At 43.3% G+C, this 26,802-nt stretch overlaps 1 protein-coding gene across 1 annotated transcript in view; it reads right to left on the reverse strand.

Moving 5' to 3' along the window:
- LOC144800392 (vitamin D3 hydroxylase-associated protein-like) overlaps positions 1-26,802 on the reverse strand; it is a 726,480-nt gene that overhangs the window by 514,222 nt on the left and 185,456 nt on the right. The window contains exons 2-3 of the mRNA XM_078671678.1: positions 16,000-16,113; positions 3,127-3,270 (exon numbers count right to left, since the gene is read on the reverse strand). Of these exons, the coding sequence (XP_078527804.1) occupies positions 3,127-3,270; positions 16,000-16,113 (258 nt within the window). The remainder of the gene's footprint in view (positions 1-3,126; positions 3,271-15,999; positions 16,114-26,802) is intronic.

Here is a 26,802-nt window from a genome sequence, read left to right on the forward strand (position 1 = left end):
ATGCACTCATCAAACCTTATTGTATGTTCACTCCTTTAGGGCAATTATATAGACCCCAACACCACGACAGAAACCAAAAGGTGTCTTGATAAAGGTGGACAATAACTTGGAAAACCACCGAAACGCGTCGACGCTTCACCCAGTATAATTCAGGATCCCGACATCTTTGTTGAAATATTGTATTATGGTACATATTTTATTTTATTTTTTTATTTTAGCGATTTGTAGAGCGCCTGGTGACCCGGAGGCATCCCCGCGCTATAACATTTGTGGAGACCAGAGGAGAAAAGGAGGGGACTTTATTTTGGGAATAGCAGCGTTTTCAGTTTTTTATATATATAGCTTACATATAGCTTAGGTGTTCACAATAGAGTCCGAATATACATCAAGTATTGCACAAATTTTATGTCCTACTGTTTTTTCTGTCTTTTGTGATTCAATCTTGCTGGCCAAAATTGAAACTTTTTTGATACATTTTTTTATTGTTTTATTTACGCTGAGAGGGTTCCATTTGGGGTTCACTCTCTTTTTAACATTTGTATACTTCAATAAATTGTAAGAATTCTTCATATATATTTGTTTTGTGGTATTGTTTCCTCCTGACCCCTTTTTTTGGCTTCTCCCAATTATTCTCACTCAAGGGAATACTCCTAGTTAATTGTCTAAAAACAGAAGGACTGCGCAAAACTGAGCCCTCTGACTCTAAAAGCATACTGAGGCAAAACATGGGGAAAGAACCTGGGCCCTTCAGAGAAATATAGTCCGCGTTGGAGCCATGTGGCTCTAAAACAGATGTGCCCCCGGAGCCATCTAGGCTCTGCAAACAACTGTGCCACCATGGGGCTCTCTAAACAAACATGGCCCCAGACACTGTGCCTTCACAGGCACCGACCTGTGCCCCCACGGAGCCTCTCGGGGCTCTAAAACAATTATGCCCCTCGTTGGAGCAGCCCGCTGCTGGACGGGGCCGCTCAGCACCTTCAATGTGCCTGGGCAGGCACCAACACATCGGAGCCCCAGCATCACTCACCGGCTATTTGTAGGCGGCGGTCTGCCACCTTCCCGCTCAGGCTGCAGGCTCCTTTACACTTCTCCCGGGCCTCCACTCCGGGTGCCCGGGACTCGGCTCTTCCTCCGCGCTGGCGGCCCGGGGCTCTCCCTAGCTCACGGGAGCCCCGGGCCGCGGGAGAGCTTCACTTTCTCTTTTTCTGGTGCCACCGCGGGGCTCTGCTTCCACACGGGAGCCCCGCTATCCGCCTGCGCCGGTCTTTACCCGGTCCCCCATCTCGGGACCGGGACTTCCTCAGCTGGCGCCGGCGAGGTTCCAGCACTTCCTTTTCGGCCGCATCATTTCCTCTTCCGTCCGCGGCCCCGCCCACAACCAGGCAGACCGCGGACACGGCGGCCATTAATAAAAACAGCTCGGGCCACGGCGGCGACTCCACTGGTGCCAAGCGAGGGGTGGGCACCCTCGATTCTCAAAATAAAGTCGGCACACGGGGTGGGCACCCGCTAAGGGCGGCATAAACGGGGTGGCACCCTTAATTAAAAAATAATTAAAATACGGGCAATATGCAGCAACAGCGCCCAGTGCTGTAAGAGTTAAACAGCGCTCCCCAGCAAGAAAAATAAAGCGCTCTCAAGGCACCGGGGGCATAGATAGCACCACAGGCCCCAAGAGATGACCCTTATAGCAAGAAGGGTCCAAAGAAGTCCTGGAGAATCAAGATGGAGCCCAGCAACTCCCAGCAAGACAATTCCTCCGGCATCCAGGGATCCAGGGGCTGGGCAGGCCCCAGGGAGGCAAGCCTTCCCCTGGGCCCAATCAGCAGCACGCCCCTGTTAGGATTCAAGTTAAGAACAAGAACATTTTCAGAGTGTCACAGCACCCTTTTTATACACAAAAATCCCTTTGTCTAGCAGGGTGTAGGCAATGTAAGAACCAGCTACAACTGGTTATGGGGAACTCCCCTTCACTGGCCAGGCTAGGGACATCAGTCGCACCACAGGGGGCGGAGCCAGCATTGTGTGGGGAAAACCCAGCCCCATTCACTCCCAGGTGCTATCTCCTCCCACCATTCAACCAAGGGCTGACTCAGACAACCTCCTGGGGGCTCCCCAGCCCCTCAAACCGGACAGACAATCCACAAGCAGGCCCAGGCACACTTCTGGAGCCAGGCTCCAGCCAATCACATGCCAGCAGACTCACTACACATGCACACCCATGTCTAGAAGTGGCACTTTCGCATTAGACACATTCATGCCACATACATCATTACGCAGCATTTAATCTCACGAGTTCGCACACACCAAACTCGACCCTGCACTCCCCACACATCAGGAACTACCATGGTCACACAGATTCCCTATGCATTCCTATGGGAGGTCAGGTCACTCACCACACATACACGGAGAGCTCACGCACTTTACACTGTACCACAGTGAAAAAGTGCGCAGAAACCTAAAATCACCAACACCAGGTTCCAGAAACAGGCTAGGCAAAAGCAAAAAGTTTTGGGGTGAACTTGCCAAAAAGGGCCAGGTCCAACAGATATCCACATGTAGATTAGTGAATAACATTTTGTAGTTCATACTAAACGTACTACAACATGCAGGTGGTTTGTGAATAGTTCTCTCTATTAGTGAACCTATACTCAAATTACATATTTATATTTGTATTATTGGAAAATGCACAAGAACATAGAAGCAACAGAGACATAGATATTTACAAGTACATTAGTGAATACCGATTTGTAGGTCATACTAAGTGTACCACAAAATGCAGTTTGATTGTGAATAGATCCCTTTATTAATGAATATATACTCCAATTACATATATGTATTAGTAGTATTGCAAACTTTTAGTTATTCTGAGCAGATGAACAGATTTGTGTTTTCACTACCTGTTTGAACTATATTAGAAAAATTAGCACCTAGTCACTCTTAAGGCCTCATGTTTTCTATTCCATTGTCAGTGGACAAACATATCTGCTGAAGTTCATTGAATGAATGAATGTTTGGATAAATGACCTGAGAAGCTCCTGCCTTTTTGTGTGGTTTCAGTTCAAACTGACAGATACTGGAAGTAAGGAACATAAAATATTCAATAGAAATTAAAAGAAATACCTTGCAAGCAACTGATTTCTTTATGCTGAATGGTATTCCATAGAGAGGCCCCTTTTCTTTCTGTTTCTTGAGCTCCTGAAGCTGAGACTGGCATTCCTGAATAAAATCTGTGATGCAGTTCACCTCCATGTGCAACTCCAGCGCCTGAAATGGATGTAAACAAAGAGCATACACATTATCAGACCAAAATAAACCTAGTCTCAAGAAGTCAATTTCCTTCCTTCCCCAATTGATCAATCAACAGGTTCCTATAGTTAAAAGTTTGGCAGCACTCATAATGTTTAGATCCATGGGGGAACAATAGACATTAGAAAGTGCCATGAACCAGTACCATTCAACATTTCCTTTAGCTGTCTGATTTTAAACGAGGTATGTTGATTATGAATGGTTTAAGACTCCGCCTAAAATTTTAGCACAAGTTGTGTCAGAATGAGAAGTTCACCAGTTGCACAACTCTTAGAGCATGGCAGGCGCAGCTTCTCCATTATGGTGGAGGAGCATCGCCCGACTGCTGGAACCAGCACACAAACATGGAAAATAAAATGATACTAGAGCAATTAATAAAACTGCATTATTATAATTTTATTTTACATGTATGAGGGAGCCACAGCTGAGTCTTGAGTGTGGGGCCATCAGCAGCAGCAGGAGGAGTGCTGGGCACAGGGCACAAGTGAGCATGTCGATTTTGGCCAGCCGTCTTAGGACGACCAAACCGACATGCACACCTGGATTTCTCAAGGCTGTTGCTTGGAGATATCAGCAGGGCTCAGGAGCACAGGCTCCCAGTCCCTGACGGAGCGTGAAATGTTAATGTTAATAAAAATGTAGAGAGCGCACGTACGCCGGGTGGCTTCATGGAGCTAAAAGGCTCCAAATGCAGTCTAATAGGGACGTAAGATCTAGCTTTGTGCAAATAGCCAGGTTTTCAGGGATTTCCTAAATTGCAGGAGATCTGTGCAGGACCGAATTTCCCACGGGAAGGAGTTACACAGTTTGGGGGCAAGAGTGGTAAATTTTCGGCCTCCTTGGCGGACCATTTTAACATCGGAGTGGAAAGAAGTGAGAGATGAGCAGACCTTAATTCACGCCTGGTAATGTACCTGGAGATTAGGCTATTAATGAACATAGGGCTGGTGCCATGCAGAGCCTTAAAAATAAGGCAACCAATCTTAAAAACACAGCGCTGTGAAATAGGGAGCCAATGCAGTTCCTTCAACAATGGGGTTGCTGATTGCCATCCAGGTAGTCGGAAGACCAGACGTGCAGCATGGTTCTGGACCATCTGTTGGCGTTTAGGCAAATAATGTGGCATACCAAAATATACAGAATTAGAGTAGTCCAGGTGAGATAAAACAGTGGCTATAATAACCTGGATCAGTGCGTCCTGGATGAGAAAGCAATATATTTTCCCGATCTTGCGCATTTGAAGGAAACACTTGGACACCACTGCACCGACCTGGGTTTTCAATGAAAGGCAGTGTCACCTGAGACTCCCAATGATTTGGCCGAAATGGAGGGGAAGGGAGGAGATCCTAGCTCTGATGGCCGATAATGTCGGCTCCAAAATTTATGGCTATCCCCAGTAAGAACGATCTCTGTCTTACCGGGGTTTAATTTGAGATGGTTATAATCCAGCCAACGTTGGATATGCAACATAGTAGCCTGGAAATCAGTAAAAGAGCTGTGCAGACCATCAACACTGAGGACGAGTTGTAGATCGTCTACATAGTTGAAAACTGACACCTTCCTGTCTTTGAGAGGCAGGATCAGAGGGGCCATATAAAGATTGAATAAATGACGAGAGAGCACCGAACCCTGAGGAACAGCGCAGGTGATATTGCGAGAGGGGGCCAGGAAGTATCCCTGGTGAACAGCCTGCGAGCGGTCCCCCAAAAAAAGAGGCAAGCCAGTGGGCAACCGACCCCTGGACACCAGCCTGTTTGACAAGGTCAATCAAGATGGTATGGTCGACCGTGTCAATAGCAGCAGAGATATCCAATAACACCCGTGCCTGAGGGGAGTTTCTGTCAGCATTATCTCAGAGAGTATCCAAGATGGCGAGAATCACGGTCTCAGTGGAGTGGGCTGGCCTAAAGCCGGCCTGATGGGAATCCAAGTATTTCGACTCCTCTAGAAAGTTAGAGAGGCATTTAGCCACATGGCCAGCAATCCTGTTCAATTGACTATGTCTTTCTACATACTTGGTATTTCGAATTAATTAGGAACTTTGAAGTGGCAAGAGTGGAGGGAAGTGATCATTACCCACTAAAGCTAGAACTATATGAAGAAAGAAAAACACAAAGAGATAAAGTTCTCCAGGTCAATATTGACTACCCAAGGCGCCTAACAACACATATATCTGAGGAGCATTTGGTAAAATTAGAGGCGGTACAGCAGAACCAAATATTGGGAAATATTCTGAATAGTGAGGATAACAACTGGTAGGAAATATAATTAGCCAAGTTGTTGAGTGCCTAAGGGTTAAGATAAAATCAAGAAGGTATGGTGAGGGTTGGAAAAATAGAACCCAATCCAAAGAAAGACCTAGTTTGACGAAGAATGTCATACATTAAAAGCAAACATCAGCCAAAGAGAAAGAAGATTCAGGGGAACGTATAATGTGACTTACTCAACAAACTCCAGAAATTAAGGATAAAATATAAAATGGTGATCAGAAATAAAAAAAGAATATATAAAGAGAGCTGCTGGGTAAAACTACTGTCTGCAATAGAATCCAAAGACATAAAAGTATTTTAGAAGCTGATCCAAGAAAGCTCAGGCAAAACATTAGGGTCCCTGAGCTGTGTAGTGCCAGAAGATGATTGGATAAGGTATTTAGGGGAAATGTATGGGAAATGGCCAGCAAAAGAGAGAGTGAGAACTATATTGTGGCCAGGAGTGAGAGACGAGATCAAGGAACACTTCACACCGAGAAATATAAAAAAAAACATATCTAACCTTACCTTGACTAGAGCTGCAGGAGCAGACAACCTCCCTGCAGTGATCATAACAAATAGGCCAGAGTGGTGGGCAGACTTTGTTTCCAAAAGATTCCTTTGGATTCTTAATACTGGTCTTATACCAGAAAATTGGAAAGGAGAAATTATAAGGCCCATCCGTAAATAAGGAGACATCAAAGCCCCAAAGAACTATAGATTAATTAATTTATTTAATGTAGGAGAAAAAGTATTTGCAAAAATAATCCTGGAAAGAATTAAGGACTGGGCTGAAGTAAACCAAGTAGATCCCCAGCGGGGGTTTAAGGAGGGGCAATCTAGAGTCGACCACCGTTTTGCGCTATGGTCAATCGCGAGGAAGTATATTGAGCAGAGGGGCAGTTTGTTCTGCTGCTTCGTAGTCTTCCATGCAGCGTTTGACCTTGGTAGACAGTGAAACATTGCGGGAGAGGTTGCTCGGTTAGAACATCCCATTGGATCTGCTAAAGTTAATAAAAGCTCTACATACTCATAATTGGGCGCTGATCATTTTGGATATAGAGGGGAGCCTATCGCAGAAAATTCCAATTGGAAACAGGTTAAGACAGGGGTGTGTATTGGCCCCTCTACTTTTTTCCCTATTCATAGCAGAATTACCCTCAGTCTTAGGCGCTGCAAGAGGGGCTAGCCCAAAGCTAAACGGAAAAAATATTACTTGTCTTTGATATGCAGACAATCTCGTAATAAGAAATCAAACAGAGATCGGTCTGCAAAGAAAGATGAATATGTTCAATGAATATAGCAAGCGTAAAAAATTAGTGGTAAATATGGACAAAACAAAGGTATTAAGCTTAGGAAGAAGAAAACCAAAGTTTAACTGGTATTTGGGCCCCACAAAGCTGGAAAATGTAAATGAATATAGATACCTTGGGATGTGGTTCGAGAAAAGTTTTAATTAGCGTACGCATTTGGATGCATTAAAACTGAGGGCATCAGCCTCAGTCAGTGGTCTAAAAAATGTCAGTGGAGTATACAGTGAAAAGTCTGATAGACCAGTTTTAAAAGCTTATGATGCCATGGTACCACCACAATTCCTATATGAAGCAGAATTGTTATATTTGAGTAGCAAAAACAGCTTGGATGTCGAAGAGGGGAAATGTTTGTAAAACGTATTGTCGCTGCCCATGTCCTCAATGGTCCAAGCAATAAGATTAGAAACAGGAATGATGTCATGGGATATCTTGCCAAGTACAGCGCTACTAAGATTTTGGCAACGTCTGGGCGATGGAGAAGAACTACAAACTTTGCAGTGGTGTAGAAAGGAGATGTTGAATAGCGAGTTAAGATGGGCAAAAAAGATAAGAGAAACTTTAACAAAAGCTTGTAGCTCTGTGAGGATTAAGCTGTGCCCTCAGACCTTACAAATTGAGGCTGATAATAGGGAACTCAGGGCCCGGGGGAAAGAAATCTCTCGAGATCACGATCAAGATTATCCTAAGGGGAAAATATCAGTACGCTTTATGGCCAACACGTGGCAAAATGAGCAACATTTCCCATATATATCAGCAGATAAGAAGAGAATTGCTAAAACTAAGAACCTGTGTTAACCATTGCTATGCAAACAACGGGGTAAAAGAAGCTACGATTGGCAGTAAAGGGAAATGTGTTTGCATGCTGGGTTACCACTTGCGATACTTACATATTTTATTGGACTGTCAGAAAATGTTGGATATACGGAAAGTGTTTTCATGCCCGTATGGTATTAGAAATAGGGTTCAAGCAGCACATCTTTTAACTGAAATGAGTAACTTAGATATAGCTTGCGCTATGGGGAAGCTTATTCAAAAAGCTAAAAAAAAAACTTAAATGTGAATAGAGCTGAAAAACTTGATTTAAAATATTAACTGATATACAGTATTTTATACGGATGAACAAAATGTTTTATGAATTTTAAATGTACTAACTTTTATGACAGATTTTATTTAAGATTTGAGATTATAAGAGTCTGTATGTATGGAGATTTTAAATGTTTAAGGACTAACTAGTCCAAATAAACTTTTGTTTGACTGACTGACTGACTTATCAAAGAGTATTTAGTTTATTTGCAAATCAGTGGAACTTACAAGGATCGTTCAGCCTTTCCCCATCCATTTTACACCTGCCAGAGCACGCATTCAAGCAAAATAGGTGCTTATATTTATATGGCACTAGGAAAAGGAAACTACGGGGTAAAAATGGGCACAATTATGCATGCACAGCACAATTTTGAAATACATTAATAAAAAAAAGTCCCAAAGTTCTGAAATGCATTCATAAACTATGCAAATATTTTTATAGCAAGACTGAAAAGTCTGATCCTCCCAGAGATATTGATGGATTCACTCTCAAGTAATCCTGGTAAAGAATGGTGCAGCATTTATCTGGATATGTAGTTTGAACCGACCTCCTATCTCATTTTTCATCACTTGCAATATCCATCTCCTTTCTTATCATGATCCTGCCCCTTACAAGTACATTTTCAGAGATAGATTATGACTGGAGATTTTCTTGGCTGAGGCAGGGTGAGGAATTGAAAAGTTACTCAGATTTCCTACCTTCCATCTTTATAAAGCCGGGTCGAGCTAAGGTTAGACTGTTTTTGTAGGCTAAGGATATAGAGCTACATGTAGATTCAGACAGCAGATACACCTGTAAGGTTTTGCCAATCCTTCATGCCTCAAATAGCAATACTTAGAATACTGCCTCAGGCAGCAAAACTGGATAATGTCACATAAATCTGTCTGCAATATAGGAGTTGAAATGCCTCTAGATGAATTATAAAATAAGCGGCAAGTGCCCTTTGGCACCAGTGAAATAGCATCAAATAAAGGTTTTACCAGCTCTTCGTGAAATATCCCTAAACTATCTATTCAAAGCAGAATATGGAAATGCTGCAATTCTGTTCCCAAACACCAGCCTGTCGTTTCTGAAAACACAAATGTTGTTCTTAAGTGCCAGCTTTTCATTTCAGTTAAATAATGCAGATTCCATTAACCCTTTCGCTGCGGCGGCAATTCCGCCGCAGCGCTAAGGGGTTGGGGGGCCGCGCGGCGCTCCGACGCTGGTGACGGAACAGCTCCGTCACGCCCCTCGGGTGGGCTGTGCTTGTGACGGAGCGGTTCCGTCACGGCCCCGCCCGCTCAATTGAAAGCGCCGTGCAGGCGCGTAATCAGCGCCGCGCAGGCTCGGCGGCCGGGCCGTGACGGAACCGCTCCGTCACCAGCACAGCCCACCCGAGGGGCGTGACGGAGCGGTTCCGTCACCAGCGTGGGAGGGGTTAAATAAAACCTTGTGCATTGTAATATAACTTTCTGTCACCAAATATGCAGTTTCTCCTCAAGTTCCCACATGTACTAGTGCGCCGCATGAATAAAATTCCACAGGAATGAATCTCAATAACAGGTGAGATGTGCTCACAAGTTTTAATACACTGAACCCCAGAAATACCAACCTGGTGAAGGGAGGTGCAATAAACAGAATCATATGACAGCAAAGGCCCCCACCTGCAGCAGTGACATCCCTGCTCAAGAAATGTTCACTGAACCCAGAGAACAAACTGTTTTCAACCCATTTCCCTCCTGTGTTACCAAGGAAAGCTCTCTGAAAAATTGTCCTTTAGCCAGCTGCAGGTGTTTGCAGAGGAAAATTAGCTGATGGGCTGTGTTACAGCTGGCATGTGTCCCAGCTGGATACTTGAATTAGTGGTACTCTGCATATTGGACAATCCATAAAAGCTGGCATGTGATAGTAGTAGCAGAACAATACTTTAGTTAGATCTGCTAAAGGTCTTCGACACCATTGACCACAAATGTCTACTCAAGAGACAATATGCAGCAGAAATGTTTGGCATGGCACTGAACCAAATCAAATACTTTCTATAAAAAAGATTTCAAGTGTTGCTCTTATGAACCTTTTTTATCAGAAGCAAAAACACTGAGCTATTCAGTCGTGCAAGGATCCATTCTGCACCCTTTCTCATCTAATCTGTCTATTGAGCACAATTCCATATAACCCCACTAGGGGTTATACATGTCACCCATGTACATGTTTCTACATGTACATGGATGACATCCAACTCCTGTTTAACTTATGTTTAACTTATGGCATCCAGCATGTATAGATCTGCCTAGTCACCATTAAGTGTACATTTGCCGAAATTGAATCCCACAATAATAGACAGTCTCCTTGTCACCTCAGATAACCTCCCGGAATAACATTCACTGGCCACAAGTAATGGCCCCCACCTGTTCCTATTAAAGTTGCTGGCAGTCAGGGTCATCTGAATGATTCTAATCCGACCTCATGGACTGTATTTCAAGAATGTGTGCACTGGTGATCCAGCGCTCTCACCAAAATATTGCACAAATGACACTATCTACTACCACAAAACTTACACTACAACACTAGGCCCATAACAACAATAGAGCGCTTGAATCATGAGGCGATAAGATCTAAATATAGTTGTTTAAACCATCTGCAATAATCAAGACCAGCTTGTCATTTTAGAAAGTTTATTTTAACACATCTAGAAAAACTTAGGTTTTGGTATTTTATTAAACAAGCATTAGAAAAAGTCATAAAGAAAGATTTATTCAGTATTAATAAAAAGAGCATAAATCAAGAATTATTATTCATTAGCAGGAATAAGTAAAATTAAGCATTTTCCAAAATCCTAACTATATCTCTGTCTCTACCCTCATCACCTAGTAATAAAGTAATTAATAAAAACTCCTGTCCTCACGTGTAAAGTCCATCAGCATAACATCGTCCTCCAGAATTCTCGAGCGTAAGCCAACTATGTGTTCTCTGAACCTATTCTTATACCCTAATTTTAGCTGAGCTAACTATTTTTCACATTCCAGCAGACGAATTCTAGTTCTTCATTGGCTGAGCCACCTCGTACCACAGTAAACTGTGACACCTCCTTCTTACATGCCCGGGCAAATTCACTAGTCCATTGTTCATTTAGAAGTCTTGGCAGTTCTCCTTAGACTGCTACATTTTGTAGCGACAGCTTCCTTTTTAACCTTGAGCTTAGTCAGCTCTGAACTCCCGTGGCACGTTAGCAACCGTTAGCAAATTTCTCCAAAAAGTCATCTTTTTAGCAGTTCATTCCAAAACCTTTCAAAATAAAAGCTCAGAGGCCTTTTCCATCCTTTCAGAATTATTTTCACTTGAGCCATTTTCATCATTAGGCCTCTTTCAGAAAGCGTCAATTTTCTGCGCCACCGTCCCTGCGTCACTTTTAAAAGGGTACTATTTTTCTGCAGCCATCTCTAAGCTTCACTTGTAAAACTGTTATATAAACAAACACAAAGAATAATTAATGAAAGAAATACAGTTTGTTCTGTTGCCTCCCATCTTTGCTAATAATTAACCCATTAGTCTAAATTACCTAGCAGTAAAGCACAAATAAAGCAGCATTTTATATTTACCAGTCTTCATAAATCCATAAAGCCTTATGTGCACCTAGAATAGTAGAAATGACATCACATAGACAAGGGAAGCAAAATAAGCACATGCCATTATTTTAAAAACAGCTGCTATTAGTTATGACATGACAATAGACAAGATTAATTTATTATTTTCTACATACATGAGAATGCAACATAATGCACATTTATGAGCACACATATTAGTTTCCCACGTGTTCTGTAATGTAATGTAACTTTAAACTAGGTTGAATTATTATACACACAGCACAAATTGTTAGCATTATTAATTTATTTATGGAAGTGTGACTTCACGGATTTAAACAAATTTTTGTTTTCTATCCCGCTCTATCAACTCCCTCATCTGGTGATTAACAAATCACCACACCAGCACCCAAAATTTTAGCAAAGATTTTATCTAAGATGAACATGATTCAATTTCACCTGTGTTAGTATTTCTTAAGACTTATCTCATCAGTTTATCTACAATTCTCATATTGAGTTTTAAGAAACCCCTCTAGTTCTATTTCTTTCTCTTGTGTAACATGCAACTAAGATTCAACAAAAGTGTTGCAAAAACTATAACTAATAAAATGTCAGTATCTTGTTTGTCATATTGACCTTAAACTTCTCCTTGTTAATTTCTAAAAGAACAATAACCTAAATTAACCAAAGCAGAATTATATTTGCATTAAGCTTGCAAAGAAAAATAAAACAAAAATTTTAAAAATTTTACCTAAATTTTCTAAAAATTTCTAACACCCCCCTTTTTTCAATTTTTTTTTTTTTTTTTTTTTTTTTTTTATACTCTTTAAACCTTCTAACAGTTTTTCTTCGACCTAATGTCACAAATTAATTTTTCAGCTAACAGGATTTCTTCGACCTTGTGTCATCTAACAAGATTTCTTCAGCCTTATGCCAAAAACAGAAACCAAAAATTTTAACAGGCATGTACTTCAATCATTGTCACTTTTGTTTTCAATCTTTTCCTGACTGTGACTATTTACCTCCATTACAGGTATCACTTCTATTTTCTTTCCTGCCTCACTTTTCTTTTTAGAATCTTTTTCACTTGATATCTCATCAAAATATTGCACAAATGACACTATCTACTACCACAAAACTTACACTACAACACTAGGCCCATAACAACAATAGAGCGCTTGAATCATGAGGCGATAAGATCTAAATATAGTTGTTTAAACCATCTGCAATAATCAAGACCAGCTTGTCATTTTAGAAAGTTTATTTTAACACATCTAGAAAAACTTAGGTTTTGGTATTTTATTAAACAAGCATTAGAAAAAGTCATAAAGAAAGATTTATTCAGTATTAATAAAAAGAGCATAAATCAAGAATTATTATTCATTAGCAGGAATAAGTAAAATTAAGCATTTTCCAAAATCCTAACTATATCTCTGTCTCTACCCTCATCACCTAGTAATAAAGTAATTAATAAAAACTCCTGTCCTCACGTGTAAAGTCCATCAGCATAACATCGTCCTCCAGAATTCTCGAGCGTAAGCCAACTATGTGTTCTCTGAACCTATTCTTATACCCTAATTTTAGCTGAGCTAACTATTTTTCACATTCCAGCAGACGAATTCTAGTTCTTCATTGGCTGAGCCACCTCGTACCACAGTAAACTGTGACACCTCCTTCTTACATGCCCGGGCAAATTCACTAGTCCATTGTTCATTTAGAAGTCTTGGCAGTTCTCCTTAGACTGCTACATTTTGTAGCGACAGCTTCCTTTTTAACCTTGAGCTTAGTCAGCTCTGAACTCCCGTGGCACGTTAGCAACCGTTAGCAAATTTCTCCAAAAAGTCATCTTTTTAGCAGTTCATTCCAAAACCTTTCAAAATAAAAGCTCAGAGGCCTTTTCCATCCTTTCAGAATTATTTTCACTTGAGCCATTTTCATCATTAGGCCTCTTTCAGAAAGCGTCAATTTTCTGCGCCACCGTCCCTGCGTCACTTTTAAAAGGGTACTATTTTTCTGCAGCCATCTCTAAGCTTCACTTGTAAAACTGTTATATAAACAAACACAAAGAATAATTAATGAAAGAAATACAGTTTGTTCTGTTGCCTCCCATCTTTGCTAATAATTAACCCATTAGTCTAAATTACCTAGCAGTAAAGCACAAATAAAGCAGCATTTTATATTTACCAGTCTTCATAAATCCATAAAGCCTTATGTGCACCTAGAATAGTAGAAATGACATCACATAGACAAGGGAAGCAAAATAAGCACATGCCATTATTTTAAAAACAGCTGCTATTAGTTATGACATGACAATAGACAAGATTAATTTATTATTTTCTACATACATGAGAATGCAACATAATGCACATTTATGAGCACACATATTAGTTTCCCACGTGTTCTGTAATGTAATGTAACTTTAAACTAGGTTGAATTATTATACACACAGCACAAATTGTTAGCATTATTAATTTATTTATGGAAGTGTGACTTCACGGATTTAAACAAATTTTTGTTTTCTATCCCGCTCTATCACTGGCACCAGACATAATGTTACACCCATTTTGAAGACTCTGCACTGCATTGTCAAGAAATGGTGTTATACATTTTGGAGGTGGTTATTACAACCAAGTCAATAAACCTATTCTGGTTATGTTAAAACACATTTCTGTGAGAGTCTCTGCTCAGCCTATGGTAGTTTTAGCACAAAGAGCAGGCAATCCAAAGTGTGTGTTAACTTCAAGCAGGAACAATAATCTAAAATGAAAGAACAAAAAACAAAAAATGCCCCCACATTTTTAGAAAAGCAACTACAAAAATAATGTTTAAGAGACCCCAAAACAACATTTGCTTTGAAGCAGGACATAAGACTGATTTATTTCACGTGACCTAAGATGGAGCACATGCAAAGTGTGTTCTCCCAGTCAAAGATTTTACCTTCAGACTTGGGGGTAGAGTTAGAGTTAGGAGGACAAGTTAATCGATCACAAATGTGCCAGAATACCCTGTTCAATAAACCTACTAAGGTTTGGTGGACCAGCTTACTCGAATGATGGAAATAATCTTCTGATGCGGTGAGAGAGCATTAACTGTAGGAAGGAGGACATAAACCATTCACACTATTTATAGTGCACAGTGTAATGTACTTTTTATCTGTCCATCAATGCCAAGTAAGACCTGGTGGCAAGGGACAGTAAAATAGGGGTGCGTGACAAACTTCGGTCCTCTAGCAGAGTTTGTGGAGTTTTGCCCACTCCGTGCTCTGCTTAGATGGTGGAGTTCAGCAAAAATTCTGCCACCCACCATGTGGCAGAGTTTTTCTCGCACATGGATTGCCAACTTTAAGTTGACAGGTGAGAATAAATGAGGGCTAGACCGCCTCTGGGCAGGATTACTCAATGCAGGTGGTCAAGGCAGGTCCGTACAGCTCAAGTTAAGAAAGTTACTGCTGGAGTAGAAAATCTACTCGAGCAGCACAAAGAAGCTGTGCCCTCTGGTGCACCGCGTGGAGCCATTCAAGCTGATTTCACAGCGTGGGGCATACTCCCAGTGCTAAAAATCAGTCTGAGCAGAGCAACGCACTGGAATTCCGCCAGTCGCTGAGCTCTGCGGAATCTTGTTGAGTTTTTAGTAACTCCTTGGAATTAAGCCGGGCAGCACACTCTGCTCCGTGCGTAGAGTTTGCGGAATTTTACCAACTCTGTGCTCCGCTGGGAATGTGAAGTTAAGGCAAAACTCTGACTCTGGCGGAGCTGATTATGCCCCTCAGCCCCTGCGCCACAGCCCAAAAAAATGGTCTAAACACCCACTTACCTGCTCTCTGGTGTCTGCAGGCCACCCTCCTCCTTGCCGTGGTGTCTCTCTTCCTCGCTGCAAACCCCTACATTTTACGTTTTGGTGTGGACAGCCCATGCAAAGTCTAGGCAAGACGTAAAATGTAGGGCGTTGCAACCGGCAACAAGGAGGAGAATGGCGGCAAGGAGCAGACACCACCGTGAGGGGGAGGGCGGCCTACCGACACCAGAGAGGACCATATCTGGGAAATACTTGAAAGGTCTGAACTGACAACAACCACCTGCTGCACACTGTTGGGGATGCATGGGCCATAGACCCTTGCCATATTCATCTGCAGCTGTCAACAAACCTGCATAGTTTTTTTTATACCTGAGAGTTTAAAGTCATAACCATAAAAGCATGCAACTTTCCTTTTCACGACATCCCCCTATTTTTACATACATTTCACATTCACTGAGGATTTTATTAGAAGACTTCACAGAGAATCAAACACAGAAAAAAGCACAACATAAACAAATCTAGCAATTCATAAATGAATTCATGCATGCTCACCTTCAGTTGTCAGCCATTTCTTAACAGAAAAGAAATGTTAGATCCAAGAGGGAGGAAGTCATTTTTTATTTTCAAGTTCATGTCAGCTTAAGAAACAGGATAGCTTTATTGCAGCAGTCATAGTGTTTTCTCACCTTTCCCATGTAGGTATAGAGGACGCTCTCTGGAGTGAGGGATCCATGCTGCAGGCCATCAGCCAGTTCCACCATAGACAATGCAAGGATGGTCCCAGAGTCCACTGTGAAATTCTGAAAGAACCATGGGTAAAAGCAGTTTTATCCTTTCTCTTCCAGTAGCAATAGTTCACAGGAACTGACAAGACATTACCTGGAGAGTGCTGCGCTTCTCTGGGCATTACTTAGGCTCCCATTTACTGCACTCCCCAACCCCGAACAACTACATAAGTACTATTAGGAAAAATCAGAGACTCTTGGCCTGCTCCAGAAAAAAACGTGCATAAACTAGGTTCAACATTTCAAAGACACTATGGGGCATATGTACAAGGAGGTGGCGGAGTGAGGCGCTAGCCATCATGACTTAACGCCTTGCTCCACCACTTCAGAAACGCAAGGCTGCACCATATTTACAATGATATAATGCAGCATTGTGTTTCCCTCTGCGCTGGTGTTACACTTAGCAGTGTAGCACCAACACAGCCACCCTTGCACCATAGTGCAAGGGTGTCTGCGCTCCGGGGAGGATTGTTTATGAGTGGAAGGTGTCCCTTCCTTTATGTGTGCTGCTTCATGCAGTACACATGAAAGTCACAAAATGGCATTTTTTTTACAGATTGTTTATGTACAGGAAGTTTGCTTTTTTCCATGTGTGCTGCACCGGGCAAAAAAAGCAAAAAAGAGGAGAAATAATGCATTTCGCCTCGTTTTGCCAAGTTAAGTCAAGGTTTTCCCTGGTCTTAATTTTGGCTCTGCCTCCTATGTACGCTGCCCTTGTACATAGGGAGCAGCGTCAAAATCAATGGGTGTTGTGGTGGAACGCCCATCGCAACACCCACTGCCCATCCCTTTCACACTAACTATAGCATGAAAGGGGGCCTTATTTACAAGGCAGTGTTAAGCCACGTTATGTGGCTTAACGTTTCCTTGGAAATAAGGATAAGCTCTTTTTGCCACCACGTCGGAAAGGTGATGTTGTGGTGGCAATAGGGGCTTGTACATATGCCCCTATATTTGCTAAAGTGTATCAACATATCCTTTGTGCTTCAGGATCTTCATTCTCTGAATTACCAGAGGGACAGTAATACCAAAACAAGCACGGGCAAAGTCAACAGCTCAGTTTTGTTCATAAGTGGAAGTGCCGCTCGCTGATTAGCTAGAGTGTGTTCATGCAGCCATACATCCCTGCACTCACTAATCCATTCATCACTCCATGCATTCAATCACTCACTGATTGACCCAACCATTCATTTTTTTCCACATTCAATCACCCACAAAGACTTCACAGTCTATAAAGGAGCACCTTCATTTATTAACAAGCATTCGCAAAGCCAAGCTGTCTGGCATTTGCCACAAGCATTTTGACAATTATTTTGTCATGGTTTCTGTAAAACTTATTCAAGAAGCTGCCGGGCCCACAACAATCCAAAAAGCACATTGAATAAAGGCAAAAATGCTTTTTGGGCCTGAGAAAAGCCATTACCATAGAACTCCCTGCCACTAAAGGGAACTACTTTTTGTGTGCATGTGCTCCTTGTGAAAGAGGACTATTCCACAATGCCAATGGCTGAAGTGGGCTGCTGCATTGCCCTTTGATGCATAATTTTAGTATAATCAAATAGCCTTTCATAACACAGAACTAAAAAAGCCATTGGTCTGGCTTTGGCTGCTTCCCTCTTCTTTTGAGAAAGAAGGCAAGAAAGAAAGAGGGGGGGCATGGCTAGGAAAGGTGGCCGAGGAGATGTGAATCGCCTCAGCTCTGGCAGTCCGGAGCTGATGTTAGGGCTTAAATAGATCGCAACCACTTTCCATAAGGAGCGGAGTTCTGGGGGACTCATGAGGTGACAACGGCTTCAAGTAAAGACGCCGAGCGGTGCTGGTTGTGCTGCTTTCTCCGTGTTTGGAGTGTACAGTAGGGAGCAGTGTAGTCCACAAAATAGCGGCAGAGCCCGAGACATTCGTTTGTGTCTGCCAGGGCGGCTGCCGCTCCTTATGATCAGCTGTGCCGATCCCCTCTGCTGGGTCGAAAAATACAAAAAAGTGGCAGAGAGAGAAGCGAAGACGCAGTGAATGCTCTACACGAGCAAGCAGTGATGACAATGCGTGGCTGACGGTGCATGCCTGATTCCTCATAACAAGCAAAGTATACCGACTGCGACCGCGGGCGCCCCCTGCAAGAAAGAAGTTAGTCTGTGGTGCAAAATTATGTCTAATTGAATCGCTGAGGTCTGCAGGGCTAAGATGATAGCAGAGATATCTGATGAGTCCTGCCTGACTCCAACATGGTGCCCAGACGAGACATGCCCGACCCTGAGATGGCACCCACCATACAGTAGAGGAAAAGCTCGCAGGGGTGAACCTATTAACCTCACTGGAAAGCCCACCTATTGAAGTGCCCAGAGTTATGAAGGGTAGCTGACTAACAACAAATGAGCGTCTGAGGCCCTCAATGCCAGCGGAAGGGAATGATGCCCACCATTGACCCTGCAAGCACTGCCCACCAGTATTAGGGCAGGTCGCAAGCTTTTCCTGTTTGAAGGAGAAAGATCCCACCCCTCCGAAAATTTACTGGTGCACTTTGCAGGAGGACGTGGCACTTCTGGAATTCTTTTATACTTGGAAGGAAACGGGGAGGGGGCTGCACCTATGCCACTGAAAAAAGGCACTGCTAAGGTGTCCAATTATTTTAAAATGTGCAGAGAAGAAAACACTGCAAGAGCAATCTGACAATGACGCGCCCATGGCCCTTCCCAAGGAAGATTTAATTACCTCTCTCAGGGACTTCAAAGCGGAGCTCCACTCTGAGATTAAGGTAGATATTAAGGCCTCCATGAAACAACTGAAAGCTGATCCCTCGGATCGGATGGCAACGCTCCAGCAGGATCTGGACTCTGTGGGCACACGTGTGCTGGACGTAAAGGCGCAAGCTTAGGATCTAGATAAAAGACTGTTGGCCTCCCAGGATGGAATGCAAGAGCTACACGCACAATTACAATCTGTGCTGTTAAAGACCGAAGACTTTGAAAACTGAGCACGAAGGGACAAATCAGGATTAAAGAGCTGGGGGAGGGAACCAAGGGTTTAGACCTGGAGGTGTTTCTTGAGGGCCTCTTCGTGGTAATCTTGGGGGCAAACCAGAGGAAAACAAAGATTGAGCGGGCACATCGAGTGGGCCCCCAGCCCAGTTGAGAGTGGTGGCGTACACGCGACATTCTGGTGAAGCTTCACTCCTTTAAAATGAAGGAGGCCATCTTGCAGGCAGCCTGGAAGAAAGAAGGAATTACATTCCAAGGCTATCGCTACACCTTCTACCAGGATCTGGTGCCCTCGGCCCTCCTTCAACGCAGCAGTTTTAATCCCTCACCACGAAATTAGGAGCAGACAAAATTAAATACAGATGGACTAACCCTTTTGGCCTGGCCTTCGAGTTAAACAGTAAAACGAAGCATGTCACGGAACTAGAGGAGGTCTGAATCTCGTGGGGCTCCTAATGGAGTCAGATGATCATACGGATGGCCCTCCAAGGTGAAGGGAGAGCAACAAGCCTTTGCAGTGGCACGTGAGTTTGAAGGGGCGCCACTCCAAGGACTAGAAGTATCCACCTGAATTTCCTGGTAATGTTGAACTGAGAGGGGGAATTCGACAGAAAGTATAAATCCCATAGTAGGGAGTACTTACTCTGAGATTACTGAAGGGCCAGGTGGTGAGTCGGTGTATCTGTGGTCATCTTGCTTCGAACTCCGCAAGTCTGCAAGATACTTTGGCGATCAATGTTTGATTTAGAGGATCAGCCTGAGCCCCGGATCTGGACTGGGCGCCCTATAGCACGAACCGTATTGCCCAAGACTTTACTTCTGGGGGAGCACCGGCTTCCCTGCACAGGTTCTGGTTATTTAGTTATGTTAAATGTTGGGGAGAGGGGGGTTATGGAGGATGAAACCCGGTCTCTTAGGGTCACTGGGTACGGAGCATCACTGGCTTAGAAATTGTTGACCAGATTTGAGGGATCTATGTTTTTTCCCTTAGTTGTTGAATTTGGAGGGAAGGTGATTTTGTGGCTTTAGGTCCAGCCTGTGCAGGAGGGGGTCAAATTGAAATGATGCCGATTGCCATAGCTTCCTGTAACGTAAAGGGCTTAAATTCACCCCTCAAGTGTCAAAAAGTCTGGAAATATCAGATCGCTCCTTTGAAGTGGTTGCCTTACATGAAACACACTGAAAGTGGGAGGAGGCGTTACGGTTGCGCCACAAAAGTTATACTCTAACTTACAGATCTTCAGAGGTCACGAAACACAGGGGCCTATGCACCTAACACAGGACAGTCGGCATTCCTGTCCTCCTTGCTTAATATGTTAGGTGGATATGCTGAGGGCCTAAAAATATTGATGGGGGATTTCAACCTCACGTGACATGCAGACAGGGACCACACCCATCCACACAGAACACCCACAGGCAGTTTTCCTAAATCTGTTAAGAAATCTATACAATCTTTGGGTTTAATTGATGCTTGGCAGCACGTTCCACCAGACACCAAAAACTACTCTTTTTTTCTCTCATGTATACCAAACGTACTCGAGATTGTATTTTTTTTTAGATATCAGGGTTTGTTGGTGTCCCTTTACGATGCACAAATCTTACCGATCTCTCTATTTGACCGTAGCCTGGTTGTGATTAATTTAAATTGGCGAATAGGCGCCAACAGGACACTAGGATGGTACTTCCCAGACTCCCTGACGACAGACAAACTTATGGGTGAAGACCTGCGAGTGGCTATTACAGAATTCTTTCTTCTAAATCAACCACAGGATACTTCTCCCCTGAATAATTGGGACGCATTAAGGCTGTCACACAGGAGAAATATTGGGAGCTTAATTCAGCGCTAAACAAAAAGAGGGCTAGAGAAAAGGATGCTCTGGTGTTGGAACTGGAGGCAACTGAGAGAGATCACAAACAGAACCATTTGCGCCCCTTACAGTGCAAACTACGTGCCTTACGGGGGAAGTTAACAGCTACGCATGCCAATAGAGCAGAATATACCCTCTTGCGGTTGCGCCATGTCTCCTATACTCAGGGCAACAAGATAGGTTCTCATCTCCCTCAATAGTTAAGGGAAAAGAGGGGAAAAGAAAACATAGGGGGTATATTGAATACAGGGGAACACTAATAAATACCGATGCGGATAAGGCTAAAGTCCTTGTGGAGTTTTACAAAGAGCTGTACACTAGGGATTATCTTGATGAAGCAACACAGCACCGCTAGTTACAATCGCTTAAGCTCCCACAGGTCCCCCAGTATTGCAATTACATTCTTAATGCCTCCATCTTGGAGGAGGAGGTGGGTCATGTGATTGCGGCACTTAAACCAAACAAATCTCCTTGTCTGGATGGCTTAACAGGCAACTTTTACAAAACATTTGTCCCGGACATCATACCACAACTTACAAAAGTTTTGAATGCAATGGCAAAAGGCGCAATAACTTTGCAATCCATGGTGGAGGCCGTAATATTGGTTATTCATAAACCTGGCAAGAATCACCAATATTGAGCCTCATATAGACCCATAGAACTCTTGAACCTGGATGGCAAATTATATTCTTCTATTTTGGCGGCAAGGCTGGAGGACCTGATACCTAGCCTTGTCCACCCTGATCAAGCTGACTTTATAAAGGGCATGCAGGAGAAGGGGGCGCACACCTATAGTAATGTGTAAACCAAACTCTGTATCTAATAGATAATGGTGCTACAGTGTCACGCTTGTTGTCTTCACAAGCGTTTAAAATCTAACAGGGAAATTACTAACCAAAGGTGGTAGTAAACACTGCACTGTTCTCTGGATTCCTAAAGAACCCACAACAATGATTCAAACTTTCAATCAAATAATACATCGAATACAGCCAATATTTACAAAACAGAAAAACTGTAAATAGTTATATAATTTTTTGCTTAATTATACATACAAATCATATCTGAAAACGCTCTAGTAGTATCACAATTGGACATCACAGAACTTGAAAATAATAACATGTAGTCATTACACATGAAATTCTATATTAAATGCTTGAGAAAAGCCCAATGCATTTTGGGACTGGGGCGTCCCTTCGTCAGGGGCAACCTGTGAACAAGAACAACTATATTATAATACCAAGTAGATAAACTGACTGGTTCATAGCGACAACACGAGGGTACCATAACATAAATGCATAAAACTGCACAAATCCAAGAAATTCATCAAAATAAAACTGTTATTAGGTATGCTAAAACTTGTCTACCCATGTGTAATTAGTGATATGCAAAGTAATATGTCAAAAGACGGTGCACGATGTAAAGAGCGTGTGGTTACAAAAGTGAATGTTATTTCAACGCCACTTGTAATATGCGGGAGAACAGAACAAGTCTGGAGCCGTAAGTGAAAGATGGAAACAGATATTGAAAGCATACCTGGCTGAAAGCAGGACATGCGTGTAAAAAGATGTCCAAATGGAATGCTGCAAAAATCAATAACGGGTGAAAAATGAGGCGCCTCAATTTTATAAAAACATAGGGGAAAACACATGCAGATTAAAAATTACCTGGTAGAAATAAACGGGTTGGTGCTCACCTAAAACGAGGCGGATGTGCCCATTAGAAGAGCGGAAGGTGAAAATTAGCTGGAACGGAGAAAACAGTAAGCTGGTAAGACAAGGCTCCGGTGAGCCAAATAAAGATAATACGTGCAATAGTGTGTGAACAAGCACTCACCCAAAAATAAATAGCGTGGTGTAACAGTATTCAAATTCAAGGGTAAATGAGGAGATCGAATAACAGTATCTGTAACACAGATTACCAGAGTGAGAAACGAATAAGCAAAATGACAAGAAAACGCGAGCAGCTGACTGAAATCATGCTCACCTTCTAACTGAACGGTGGCGATAAAACACTGAACAAGCTGCGTTCAGGGTTTTACCGCGACCGTTCAGTTAAAAGGTAAGGTGATTTGTATGTATAATTAAGCAAAAAATGATATAATTATTTACAGTTTTTCTGTTTTTGAAATATTGGCTGTATTCGATGTATTATTTGATTGAAAGTTTGAATCATTGTTGTGGGTTCTTTAGGAATCTGGTGAACAGTGCACAGTGTTTACTACCACCTTGGTTTGTAAAGCGCAGACAGACCCACAACAACATCCGCAGGACCCTGCATCTGATCGAGAAGGCATCCAAATTCAAGATACCGGCAGTGGTGGTGGGCCTGGATGCTGAGAAGGCGTTTGACAGGGTGGACTGGACGTTTCTCTTTCTCACGTTAGAATCCTTTGTGTTTGGCAAGCCATTTATTGATATGGTCAGGGCAAACTACACGCTTCCCTGCTCTGAAGTCCAGATCAATGGGATTTCCTCATCTCTCTTCTCCCCAAAAAGGTGGACAAAACAGGGCTGCCCGCTCTCACCTTTACTTTTTGCTTTGAGAATTGACCCTTTGGCACTGCGAGTCAGAGCGGTGGCAGACATTCGCGGTATTCCCTTTGGGGGCGAGGAACATAAGATATCTCTCTTTGCGGACAATGTTCTGCTGTCCCTTACTTCCCCTGCAGAATCTCTACAAGCACTACAAAGGGAGTTCGTGGAATTTGAAGTGGTATAGTGCTTTAAAATAAACTTGTTGAAGTCATATATGCTGAATCTCACCCTCCCGTTGGGCGAGTCTACCAGGCTTAGAGAGCTCACTTTGCTACAATGGGCCACACATTCATTGATCTACCTAGGTATTTATTTAACCCCAAAATTGGAAGACTTATCTAAATCTAACTACCCCCCACTTCTACTACAAATCCAACATGACCTCAAACGTTGGAAGACACATTTATATCCTGGTTGGGTCATATCCATGCATTCAAAATTACTGTTCTGCCCAAATAGTTATATCTGTTCCAGGCCTTACCGATAGACCTACGGAGGGGATTCCTGCCCAGATTAAGGACCCTCATTACTCATTTTATTAGGCAAAATGGCAGAGCGTGGCTCCTTTTTCACACACAACGACGCCCGAGAAGAGTGGCACTTCCTGATTTGAGCTATATTTTAAAGTGGCCCAATTAAGAATTCTGACAGAATGGTCCGCAAGAGAATCTGAAAAGCACTGGCTCCATATAGACAGGGCAACAGTCTGTAGAACAATCTGGTATCTAATATGGAAACCTACGAGCGATAGACTGCCAAGCGCATATCTGAGCACCCCCACACGCACTACACTCAAGGTTTGGGATGAGTGTCTAGAGCCCAAGATTGAGCCTCATTCCCCTCATTCCCCTTGCCATACACACCAATCCATTTTATTTATTTATTTATGAAATTATTTATTTAGTTGAAGAGTTTTATATAGCGCTGGCTAGACCCGGAGGTAACAGATCGCGAGGAGAGATATTGGTGCACTGCCTTGAGACATTGAGACTTTCAAATAAGCTGCGAGTGTTTGCCAGGAGGGCACTCCAACAGATACTGAGAAGGACCATTTTCGTGAAAGGTCTGAATGAAGAGGCCTAGGATTAGCGTGTTACATACATTATATCAGTTACTGGAGCATAGCATAGCATAGGACAAAAACAGTGTTACACGATTACATGAGTAACTACAGCATAGCATAACATAGACACAAGTCCTATGGGGCATAAAAGGTAGAGGGGGGAAAGTAAAAAAGGGTTGGAATGTAGATCAGGTCAGGAAGACTGGAATACGGGAAAGAACTTCAAGTGAGACCAAAGAGTCAGAGTGAAAGTCAACAAACTGGCTGAGGATCAGCAATCACAACATCAAGTGTCGGACTCACTCCCTGCGTCTGATCACCTTTGACATGGAACGGGTCTGGGAGAGGGGGCACAAGGTGCAGTCCTTTAAAGCAGCCAAGATGGAGGACCCAAGTCATGCACACCAGCAACTTCGCTACAAAATGGCAGTGTAGCAGATAAACAAAAATCCAATCGAAGAAACCACAAGGACACCAACCCCATGGTGCAGGACTGGATGGGGGAGGTGGCCACAAGATAAGGCGGTAGGAAGGCTGTTGATCACCGATCTCTTTTGGGTCGTCACAAGTAAACAGTCGGGGGTACAAGGGCAGCAGTGTCACCATTAAACATGCTGTGTTGTTAGGTGAAATCAGCTTGGCGCCCAGGCAGCAGCCCCGATAGAGGGAGGCGGCTGAGTGGTCAAGAGGGCATGCTCATTAAGAAAAACGCAATGGAAAAAAACAAGCTTGATTGCACAGGGAAGCAGCATAACTGCATTCTCGCTGCATTCTTTGCAGATCCAGAATGCTTTGCGGGATGCCAGGCGACTGTGGTCAGGTCGTCAGTATCATTTAATGGCGCCTGCTTCACTACGATAGGCGAAGATGACATGGTGGACGTAGCAGACGTTGGGACGCCAGGTAAGTACTTTTCCCCCATGTGGGTGGTATTCTCAATCCCGCCAGTTGCACCAATCACACAAGCACCACTCTGCCGGTCCCACAATCCAACAATCAGCCGCTTTTCTGACACTGAGAGTCCTGGACTGTAGTCAGTCCCCGCGACTGCTGCAGAAAATATCAGATAGCGGCGGTGCGGCAGTTTTCCAAAAGCCTTGAAAGAGTCCAAATTGCCACTTGACAAGCCGCACTTCTAGTGGATGGGGTGCTCAAGGTGCTTAGAGGCCATACACCGCAATATCATGTCCAAGGCCCCCAACAAAGAAGGACCAGGCACACAAAGTGGATCGTTTGGACACGCAGATTTAATGGAATGGCATAATGCATTTCAGATTAATTCCTTCCTCAGATGCCGTCCCTGACAAAACAATATCATCAGTATCCATCATTTAATGGTGCCTGCTTCACTACAATAGGCGAAGATGACACGGTGGGCGTAGCAGACGTTGGGAGGCAAGGTAAGTACCTTCCACCATGTGGGGGGCATTCTCAATCCCGCCAGTTGCACCAATCACACAAGCACCACTCAGCTGGTCCTACAATCCAACATCCAACTGCTTCTCTGACACTCGAAGTCCCAACATGGAATCCTAGACTGTAGTCAGTCTCAGCGATTGCTGCTGAAAATATCAGATAGCGGTGATGCAGTAGTTTTCCAAAAGCCTTGAAAGAGTCCAAATTGCCATTTGACTTGCTGCACTGCTTGTGGATGGGGTGCCCAAGGTGCTTAGTGGCCATGCACCGCAATATCACGTCCAAGGCCCCCCACATAGAAGGACCAGGCACACACAGTGGATCGTTCGGACCCGCATATTTATTGGAATGGCATAATGCATTTCAGATTAATTCTTCCTCGGATGCCTTCCCTGACAAAACAAAGTCGTTACTATCCATCATTTAATGGTGCCTTCTTCACTATGATAGGCAAAGATGACACGGTGGGCGTAGCAGACATTGGGACGCCAGGTAAGTACCTTCCCCCATGTGGGTGGCATTTTTGATCCCGCCAGATGCACCAATCACACAAAAAACACTCTGCCGGTCCCACAATCCAACATCCAGCCGCTTTCCTGACACTGGAAGTCCCAACATGGAGTCCTGGTCTGTAGTCAGTCTCAGAGATTGCTGCTGAAAATATCGGATAGTGGTGGCGCTGCAGTTTTCCAAAAGCCTTGAAAGAGTCCAAATTGCCACTTGATTTGCCGCACTGCTTGTGGATGGGGTGCCCAAGGTGCTTAGTGGCCATGCACCACAATATCATGTCCAAGGGCCCCCCACAAAGAAGGACTAGGCACACACAGTGGATCATTAGGACCGGCAGA

This window comes from Lissotriton helveticus, chromosome 1_2 (genome assembly GCF_964261635.1).
Source record: "Lissotriton helveticus chromosome 1_2, aLisHel1.1, whole genome shotgun sequence".
Classification (NCBI taxonomy): Eukaryota; Metazoa; Chordata; class Amphibia; order Caudata; family Salamandridae; genus Lissotriton; species Lissotriton helveticus.